This window comes from Fukomys damarensis, unplaced genomic scaffold, assembly GCF_012274545.1.
Source record: "Fukomys damarensis isolate Sample0158 unplaced genomic scaffold, DMR_v1.0_HiC HiC_scaffold_11, whole genome shotgun sequence".
Lineage (NCBI taxonomy): Eukaryota > Metazoa > Chordata > Mammalia > Rodentia > Bathyergidae > Fukomys > Fukomys damarensis.
This window is the reverse complement of record NW_022900923.1, coordinates 27085338-27096068: the sequence shown is the minus strand read 5'-3', so window position 1 is coordinate 27096068 and position 10731 is coordinate 27085338. Positions and strand designations below refer to the sequence as shown.

General features: G+C 34.2%; 1 protein-coding gene across 1 annotated transcript in view; it reads left to right on the top strand.

Annotated features, from left to right (window-relative positions):
* Positions 1–28: 28 nt before the first annotated feature.
* Positions 29–10731, top strand: part of Edem3 (ER degradation enhancing alpha-mannosidase like protein 3) — a 69334-nt gene continuing 58631 nt past the window's right edge. The window contains exons 1-2 of the mRNA XM_033762136.1: positions 29–145; positions 3753–3798. Coding sequence (XP_033618027.1) covers positions 117–145; positions 3753–3798 — 75 coding nt within the window. The 5' untranslated portion in view covers positions 29–116. The remainder of the gene's footprint in view (positions 146–3752; positions 3799–10731) is intronic.

Sequence of the window (10731 nt, the reverse complement as noted above, 5' to 3'; positions counted from 1 at the left end):
GCGGCCTGGGCTGTGGGTCCCCGGTTCCCCAGCGAGCTCCATGGAGCCTGGTGGCCGCTGCGGCCGCCCTCTACCTGGTGTCGGCCACGTCTGTGTGGACGGCGGGGGCCGCACCCATGAGTAGGGAGGAGAAGCAGAAGCTCGGGTAAGGGTGTTTGGCAGTCTGGATGGGTTTCCTGGTAGAGCTGACCAAGGGCGGGGTGCCTGTCATTGCAACCCACGAGCGCGGTGGCGTCTCCACTCGCGATTGGAACAGCTGCTACTGAGCGAGGATCTTGGCGGGTGGGCAGGGTCCGGGAAGATGGGGGTCTGTCCCCGTGTCGCCCTGGAGGTCGGTGACAGGTGCGAGTTCCTTGAGGCCAGCTGGTGTGTTGACGCCGCTGTCACGCCCGTGGCGGGTGAAGGGGGCTGTATCACCTGTGTGGCTGCGCGCGAAAGTCCAGCGGCTGCTTTTCCGACGGAGGCATGGTTGAGTTTCTCGCACAAGTGAGCTAGCTACCAGATGGAAAAATGTTGCTGGCCTGACATAATTAAGGAAATGGTGTTTACACTTGTAAAGAGGGCTGTTCGTTGGAACTTGAACTTCACAAATTTTGCCCTTTCCTTGCAGGGTTTTCCTATACTGCCTTTTCATAGTAGTAGAGGCTATTTGTTGGTATTCAAAAGCCATAATTAAGTGCACCTACTTACTTTACTCACGGTAGTTTTATCAGTCTTCAGAGTGTCATAAAACTCAAGTTATATTTACAGCGTTTAATTCAGTCAGTAATAGTATTATGCACAGGGCCCCAGAAAGGAATAAAAACTGAGAATCAATAGCAAGTGGGCAAAAGCATGAACAGTTAAGTCAGAGAAGCGGAAATGAGATAAACATAAAAAGTTACTCCACCTCATCCATGCGAGAAATGCAAATTAAAACGAGATAGCTGTTTTTGCTCGTCAGATTAGTAAATACGAAACTCGGGTATACAGTCTTGGCTATTTAAGGTACGAAAGAAGAAAACCTTACTGGGAATGTAAATTAACGTAACTTTTGGACAGTATCTCCTAAAATTTAAATCTTGCATACTTCTTGATACGTCATTCCTATCCCTGGAATCTACCCGATAGAAACACAAGCACTGGATCGGCGGTTTAGCTCAATGGTTCCACCACCTGCTCGCAAGCGCAAGGTCCTAAGTTCAATCTCCAGGCCCCCCCCCAAGAAAAGAAATACAAGCACTGTTAATGTAGAGATAGATGTACAAAGGTGCTCATTTTGAAAGAACAGTACTGTTCCTATGAGAGAAATGGTTGAATATGTTGCATCCTTTTCATGCATTTCTCACATTGATGAGGTTGAGTAAGTTTTCATGTTTATCTCATTTCCTCTTCTGTGACTTCTCTGTTCATACTTTTGCGCACTTGCTATTGATTCTCAGCTTTTATTCCTTTCTGGGGCCTTGCGTTCAGAAGACCGAGGTATGTTATTAGAAGGCGATCCAGGATTTATTCCCAAGAGCGCCCCCCCGAAAAGAAGCAAATTGAGGAAATATATATCTATCTATATATATATAGGCACATGTATATGTTGTCATACCATGTTGTGTTTTTGTAAACAAAAGGTTAGCTTGGAAAAAAGTAGAAAGATAATATATGTCATAGTGTTAGGATGAAAAGGAGGTGGAACCATCAGGTTTATTTTTGTTTTGGTATGGTGGATCGAACTCAGGACCTTATGCTTGCAGGGCAGGTACGGTGCCACTAAACTAAATCCCTGGTCCCATCAGGTTTTAATATATGTTCTTCTATAAATGCCCCCTTTAAATGCTTCTTTAAATCATTACATGAATCTTTGTATTAATTTTTAAATAAAATTGTAAAAGAGGATGCTTAGTGGAAGATGACATATTAACTATCAAAACAATTACCAGTAAGCTCTAATAAATATCCTAAATATTCTCTTACGAATCCAGTGTATCATTGATAATGTTTTTACTGAATACCCCATTCTTTGGGTACTTTACAAACATGTAAAGTAGTATTTTATCATCTGTGTAGTCCTTTTCATTCATAAGATGGGTGGGATATCCATTTTGCTAAAATATGAGACTTCAGGTTAACTTGTAGGGAATTGCAAAGCTAGTAATTGATAGAGCTATTTTTCAAACTAACCGCAGAGCCCATACTCTTTCCTCTATGCTGCATTTCTTAAGGGTTAGAAGAGAAATATAAGCTTCCCAGAGCCCTGGGATTACAGGTATAACCACCATGCCCACTATAGAATTAATTTTTAACTGGAAAAACCCAACCAAATTGACCTGAAATTTCTCCTTACATTTTGACATAAGTTTGCAGAAGAGAAATGAGTTATTTAGCCTTGTTAATTTAGATTGCCCCACTATGCAGTAAGGGTAAAGAGTCTTACACAAACCACTACATAATCACATGGCTGCTTTCCCCTTTGGGAATTTTCAGAAAACTGAACTCTGATTCACTAGGCTTATTTGTGAGATTTTAAAGAAAGCTCAAATAATGATTTATGATAAAACACAGAAAATGTCATACCCCCTTTCTCTACACCCCTAAACCAAACAGGTTAAAGGGGAAAAAAAAGAATTGGAATTGTTAATGGCAAGCAGTTGCTCAATTGTTTGCCTTCTGTGAGCTGTGGACTGTGTAATTAATTACATTTAGTCCTATCCTTCATGGAATATATGGGTTTTGTTATCTTTTTATTTAAAAATGAATTTAGGGCCAGGGATTTAACTCAGTGACATCTTGCCTGCCTTGCAAGTGCAAGGTCCTGAGTTCAATCCCTGCTACCAAAAAAAAAAAAAAAAAAAAAAAAAAAAAAAAAAGAATAAAACAGTCGAGTTACTGTAGAGTTGGCAGGCAACAGAACTTTAGAAAAAGCTGACTTACAGACATTATTAAAAATGAAGAAAGACATACTTTTTAAAATTGAGTATCTGCTTTTCCTGCAGCACTCCAGCCCTTGAATATGAATATTTTAGAGACAGACTGATTCCTTAGTTCCAGATTTACAGGATTTTTAGTCAAGTAGGGGGATATGAAATACCCATTTTAAGCAACTATCTTGGAGAGTCTAAGAAATAGATAAGCCAAACCACATAAATTTCATTTTGAGTCTTAGATTTCTCATTATAGAGCTGAAAGCTATTTTTTCTCAGTTTTTTGAGGGAGGAGACTATGTATCATAAAGTATATCTTTTTAATATACGGCAAACAATACGTACTGAAACTAGGCATTAGTAGTTTTATTCAGTTTAATGGGAAAGGCAGAGGCTTGATAAAATATTGTTTCCTGTTTCTTATCAGTCATCCTACCTCTCTTTTAGTAGAACATACAGGATAATCAGTAAATGATACTACTAATTATTTCCTTTGGGGGCTCTCTAGCAGTATTTCCCCTTCAAGACACATGTTACATAATTATGTTGAGAAGTATAGTAATTGTTTTTCAGCATCAGTTTACCTTTCCTTTGATTGTCGTAGGTATCATTCAACAGATTGTTTTAGGAAAAATGTAAAAGAGTTTCATATAATTTTCTAGGAATTGTAAAAGTTTGGACCAGCTCTTTGTGTGAGTTCTTGAACTTGTCTAATAACTGATGTATTTCTTGACTCTGTGTCTCCCCCTAACTAAATATTACCTTTTTTTTTCTTGGTGTGTTTTTATGAGGAAGAATTATCTTTCTGAAACAATAAATAAGATATAATTTTCTCCTTTTTTGTTTTTTCAAAATTAGGAATCAAGTACTGGAAATGTTTGATCATGCTTATGGTAACTACATGGTAAGTAGAAAGGTTATCTTTATATGAATTTATTATGTGAGTAGGGTCAACTGGGAAATTTGAAACATGAATTACCAGCACATTATTTTAAAGTTTTAAAAAGCAGGGAAGATGGAAACAGAGCTTTTGTAAATGAGGTTAAGAGAAATTAAAGGGATGGGAGGGGTTTGGGGAAAAAAGAAGAATCAAGATACATCATGTATAGGTACAAATTCCCTATGATGAATGTGATCATTATGTATATCTAAAATGTACCAATAAAATTAATTTTAAAAAACAGAATGCCTGTTAAAAAAAAAGCAGGACAAACAAGCTAACAGAGTATTCATGTGGTGGTTTTTCAGGGAGCCATTTTATTGAGTAGGTAAGAAAATTAAATTATGAAATATTGTATTTAAAGTTTTCTTGGGCACTGGTAACTTTCACTGAGTTCTTTAGGTAGATATTGTGAATGTAAAAATGAATAAGATACTATCTTTGGTGCTATGAGAAATTCCTTTACTTTAAAAGAAACTGTAATATTACTTTGTGGACTCTATAGAGAAATCCTTAAAAAAAAAAAAAAAAGAAATACTTTGCTTAAAAAAGATAAACCATCACCTATCCTCTGTTTTTACATGTTTTAGAGCTCCCTTCTGATGAAATAGCAGTTTCAGTTTTATGAGATAAGATGTTTGGGAAATCTACTATGCAACAATCTACATGAAATGGAAAACATATTTTAGTTTAAAAGTAAGTTTTCCAGGGTCAGGGATGTAGCTCAGCCTCATTGTGGCCATGCCTGCCTGGCAAGCACAAGGTCCTGAGTTTGATTCTTGGTATTGGAAAAAAGTTTTCTATATAAATTTAAGAATAGTTCAATTTTGAGAATAGTTCAATCAAAATTTCCTGAGAATTACTTCTTATAACCCTCTGACTTTTTGTTTTGTTTTGTTTTTCCCAGTACTGGGGATTGAACCCTGGGCCTTTGTACTAAGCTCTATCCCCAGTCTCCGCATCCCCTATTTTTAAATTTGAGTTAGGATTTCACTAAGTTGTCCAGGCAGGCTTTGAACTTGTGATCCTTCTACTTCACTCTCCCAGAGTGCTGGAATTACAGGTATGCGCCACTAAGACCAACTATCACAATGATTTTACATTTTCAAATACATACACAGATTTTCTTCTATGATTACAGCCTATAAAATGTAATTAGTAAAAGTTTGGCAGATAACTTTTAATTCAGCTTTAAATATTTTTCAACTAGTTCTGTGAATCCATTTTTATTATATATTAACCAAATATTTTCATATATTAACATCATTGCTGTTACCTGTGAACATCTAAGAATATATATTTTGTGCATTTTTTTTTTTCTTTTTGCAGTACTGGAGATTGAACTCAGGACCTTGCACTTGCAAGGCAAGCGCTATGTCACTGAGCTAAATCCCCAGTCCTATTTTCTATTTTTAAAACATTTTATATATGATAATACTTGTTCTGTTTTATATTCTACATTTGGTAAGAGCACTTTTTAATCTTTCTAATATTTTTAGAATATTTTATTGATGAAGTTTTGGGTATAAATATATTGAAAACTCAGTTTCAAATTAATTTTTCAAGACTTCAGTCATTTCTTTAATATTTCTTTCAAAATAGCTTCAGTTTAGGCAAAGCATAATTTAATAAATCTTGGTTAATGGTTTTAAGATGGCAAGTGGATTCATGATAAATGTGTACTTTTAGTTCATATTAAAATAATATACTGCTAGATAAGTTTACTACATCTGCTACTAATAGGAGCCTCTCTTTAAAGAGTGGTATCTTTAATATCTTGTCCCTTTTAGGTAAGCAGTAGAATGTTCTGTCAATACATTTTTTTCCTACTGTAGAATATACTTAATTAATGGGCTTATGTCAGCTACTGACAGCCCCGTTCCTATTGCTACTTGCTGGTAACTTTTTTGCTGTGCCTAACGCTCTGAGGGGCTGGGGATTTAGCTCAGTGGTTCCAGCACCTGCCTTGCAAACACAAGGACCTGAGTTCAATTTCCAGTACCAAAAAAAAAAAAAGCTCTAAGTGAGAGGAATTTCAACTCTAAAGACTGGGAACTTCTGTTGCAAGTAACAACCTCTTCTGTGTTTCCCCCAGGGCCATACCCATCTGTAGACCACTGCAGTGCATATTTTCAAATGTTAAACTATTTTATGACATGTGTGACACTTGTGATGTACTTCTACTAATCTATATAAAGTTTGCAACCCAATAATTAGTCTAGAATTTACACTTCCCCTTTTAAAGTTCTCAGGTTTTCAGCGAAAAATCAGTTCTAAAATATTAAAGCAAATCCAGGAATGTTTATTGAAGTTAGTTGTAAAAACAAACACTATTACCTTACTATAGACTAAAGTATATAGGTTAAATAGTGGTGGCTTGGAGTTTAAATCTTGTCTTGGGTATTTATTAGCCTGGATCCTAAACAGATCATTTAATCTCATTGAACAGTGTCTTAGCAATTGTTAAATGGGAGTTTTTGTAAAGGGTTAGTATAGATTACAAGATTTTTTTGAGGACAAACTATTTTTAAAAATTTTGATATTTAATAAATTCATCTTTTATATGTCCCATGCTTAGCATTGTGCCTTGGAACATAAATGCTTATTAAATTTTTTTGAAGGAACTAAATTGAATTCTTAACAATGCTGCAATCAAATAATGTTTATTTTTTTGCATGTGATTATATGTTATATCATTGCCTTTTAAACTCAAAGAAATAATTGAACAAACTTCATTAAAAACACAAGATTATGGTGAATTTCAGAGTCTGTAAATCTCCTTACTTTGTTGTAATCAGTTATTTACTTTGCTAAAATGTAAAGTGCCCAGTATATGGTGTCTTTTCTTTGTTGAAAGCGTTTCTTCATTTCTTACTAGTTCTAATATTATTCTTCAGTTTAGTCTACAATTAGAGCAGTTCCTTTAAACTTCTTGGTTCCAAGCAAAACAGTGGCATTTTCCAGAGACAGGTAATATAATTAAGAGCAAGAACTCTGAACTTGGAACAGGACAGGCTGAGGTGTCTGCCACCCAGTAGCTGGGTTACAATGGGAAAGTTACCTCATCTTCCTGATCCTGTTTCCTCATTTCTGTAAAATGGAGACCATGGTTTGCCTGCCTCAGTGTCGTATTTAGGGCCCGTGTCTGGCAAATGGGAAGTACTGTTAAAGAGTTCACTACTTCTACTGTTATTAATAATAACTACTGCTACTATTACCATGTATTCTCTGCTCAAGATTGAAATTATTTTACTAAAATTCTTTTAGGCTTTAACTTAGAACTTGTTCCCCAGATTGTACAGAAGTCTGCCTTATATCTACATGTTCTTTCCTATGTTGGACATGTACCTTTAGAACTTATTTTTTTGAAAGAAAAAGATTTCATCATGCTATTTTTAATAAATAAGTCATGCCAGGTCTAGCTAGATTACTACATCTTTACCATCTCTGGAATTATATTCAGGGATTTTTCTGATATTATTAATAATTGGTTTAACTATTAACATGATTCACCGCCTGCCTCATAAGCATAAGGTCCTGAGTTTGATTCCCGATAAAAAAAACAAAACAAAAAAATACCCCAAAACCAAAATAAGCTGAATCCAGGTAAACCAAAACATTGTAATGATTGTCTGAAACATCATTTAGCCTGATCACATAGTTTATCCATAACAAATGGCCAAATAGCATGAAATTTGATGTTTATTTTGGCAATTCTTGTAACCTCACTTAACTCTGGAGAGTACTGTTACTCGTGTTTTGAATATTTATGCAGAGTTCAGTTTGCAGATTAATTTAGATGGCAAAATGAATTATATTTGGGCCAAATGTAGAACTTTCTTGAATCCAACCTTGCTCATATGATATTTGTCTTTCATTGTTTTTCCTGACTACTGTAGACACTTAAAACTGTTTTAAGCAAAAACAGTCCTTTGGTAAAGTCCTAATCATTACAAATACACTTGGAAAGAATTGGAAAGCACAACTTCCTTTAACTAGTAGAATCATACCTAATACTGTAACCACTTTTAACTTTGATTTCATGAAATAGATCAGGAACCAAAGGAACTATTTTAAATTGTAACTTCTCATGGATTTCCAGATTTACATACATTTTCTTAGTAATGCTTCTTTTTTCCCATTTAAAAATTTTTTATTTCATAAATATACATATAAAATTTACCACTTGAACCACTTTTGAGTATATTGTTCTGTGGCATTAAGTACCATTTACATTGTTTTATATCCATCTGTAGAATTTTTTTGTCTTTTCCACCTGCAACTCTGTACCTCATGTTTCTTTTTAATTGTTTGTTCATCATAAAGGATAATCTGTAAGCTAAGTATTTGAGAAGTGATACTAATGGGGAAAATAAAAATTTATATTATCTCTTTTTGTGTAGGCCATTGTGGGCCTGTTAGTCATTGTTCCTCGACTTCTACTTTTAGAGCATCCCAGAGCTCTAGCAAACTTATTCAAGAAATTCTGTCATATCTTCTTGGAATGTTTTATAATTACACTGTTACTCCAGATAGGATTTTAACTCAGTAGAACAAGGATTTTTGTTTAATTAAGGTTTCTGAGATACAATTTTTAAGCAATAAAATTCCAATTTTATTGGAATTCTGAGGTTGGAAAATTGTATGCAATTATTTAACAACCACCACAATATAAAACCCTCCAGATTTTCCATCACCTGCAAATTTTCTATCATCCCCAAATTTTCTTCGTGCTTTTTTGTGGTTGATTCCTCTTCATCTGATCTTTAGAACTACTGATCTGATTCTTTTTGTCATTACAGTTTTCCATTTTGTAGGGTTTAATATAAATGGCATATAAATGTAGTCTTTTGATTTCTTTTGATTTAGCATGACGCTTTTGAGATTTATATGTGTTAGAGATGCATAGATCTTCTATTTATTGCTTAATAGTGTTTAGTTGATTTGATAGAACCTAATTTATTCATTTACCAATTGATGAATATTTGACTTGTTGCTTGCCCTTGGTAATTATTAAAGCTGCTGCAAACTTGTGATTGATAGTTTTCATGTGGACATATATTTTCATATATTTTCCACTGAAAAATCAGATAACTGTATCATATGGTAAATGTAAGTTTAACTCTGTATGAAACTGCCAAACATTTCTAAAGTGTTTGCAACATTTTGTATTCTCCACCAGTGATAGGAGTTTTAGTTACTACACATCCTCTCAAACAGTTGGTATTTCAGTCTTTTTAATTTTAGCCATGCTAGTGGGTGTGTAGTGTTATTTCATTGTGGCTTTAATTTGATTTTTACAGATGAGTAATGATGTTGAAAATCTTCCCATGTGCTTATTTGCTATTCATATATCTTTGGATGAAGCATCTGTTCAAATTTTTTCCATTTTAATATGAAGTCATTTGTCCAGTTATTGCTAAGCTATAAAAGTTATTGTATATTTTAGACATTAGTTCTTTAACACATATGTTTGGTAGATACATTCTCCCATTATTTGCTATGGCTTCTAATTTTCCTTAACAGTTACTTTTGAAACACAGATATTTTAAAATTGTGATTAAACACAATGTTATGGTTTGGGTGTAGGTATCTCCCCAAAGCCTCATTCATTCAGAAGTGTCTGAATCTGGAATATGTGATGCAATTTAGAATGTTGGGTATTTTCTCTCAGCAATAAGAGAAAAGTAACTGATACATGCAAATTGTCAATAACTTAAAATCATTTGTTATTTCTAGTAGCCTTTTTTTTTTTAAGATTCCTTAGGATTTTTCATATGGCAGTTATATCATCTGCAGACAGAGACTTTTACTTCTTTTCCAATCTGTATTTTTTTATAATGTATTTTTCTTGCCTTATGGCAGTGGTTAGGGTTTCCAATACTGTGTTGAAAAGAAGTGGTGAGATCCTTGCCTTGTTCCTAACTTTAGGGAGAAAACTATTAGTTTTTCACTACTGAGTATGAGGTTAGCTGTTGTTTTTTTCATAGAGGCCTTTTTTAACCAAGTTAAATTCTCTTCTGTTCCTAGTTTGCTGAGCATATATATTTTTTAATATGAAAAAAGTACTGAATTTTATCAGATGCCTTTTCTGCATCTGTTATAATCTTTAAAAATCAGTAGCAAAAACTTTATTTCCTAACATATCATCATTTATTATTTATCTCATATAACATTATTGCATCAGTTTTATTTTGTTAACCAATTTCAGATTAAGATACATTGAAGAATTTGAAAACTTTTGTTCTTATGTAATTTTTTTAGTATAAACTTAAAATACTAAGACTGTACTTTACTCTGTAGTGATTAATTTATAGTCATATGAGACGACTCCATTTTTACTGCTTGTTTCTCTTCTTTGCCAAGAAACATTTCACAAAATATATACCTAAAAGCACAAGAAATGTTCATTGTGGGAAGTGAGCATGATAATAATTAAAATAAATGGAGGTCTAACATTTGAAAAATAGTTTAATGAAGAATAAAAGAGTATAGGAAGATTTGGTGTGGGGAATGAAAAGACAACTGGTAAACTGCACAGGTGCAATAAGTAGTGTATGTTATCATTATGTGATAGGTGGCTTACTAAATATCATGTTTTTATGTTACAAACAAGGAGAAAGATTTTTTTTGAAGTTAGGAGAGTTTTTATTGGATATAAGAATAGCTCCTAGATTTTCAGGAGGGGTCCTGAATGTGTGGTCCGATGGCCCCTTGACTCAGTTAATTCTAAATAAGAAGAGCACAAGAAGTGCTCAATTGTGTAGTGACTACCTATCACAGGTGGCTCTGTGCTTTTAAAATGACCAATTGGAACTCATTCTCTCTAATCCAGTTCTTCAACATATAGGGTATAAAGCAAACTGGAATTTTAGAGGAAAAACCTGATTATTGTGT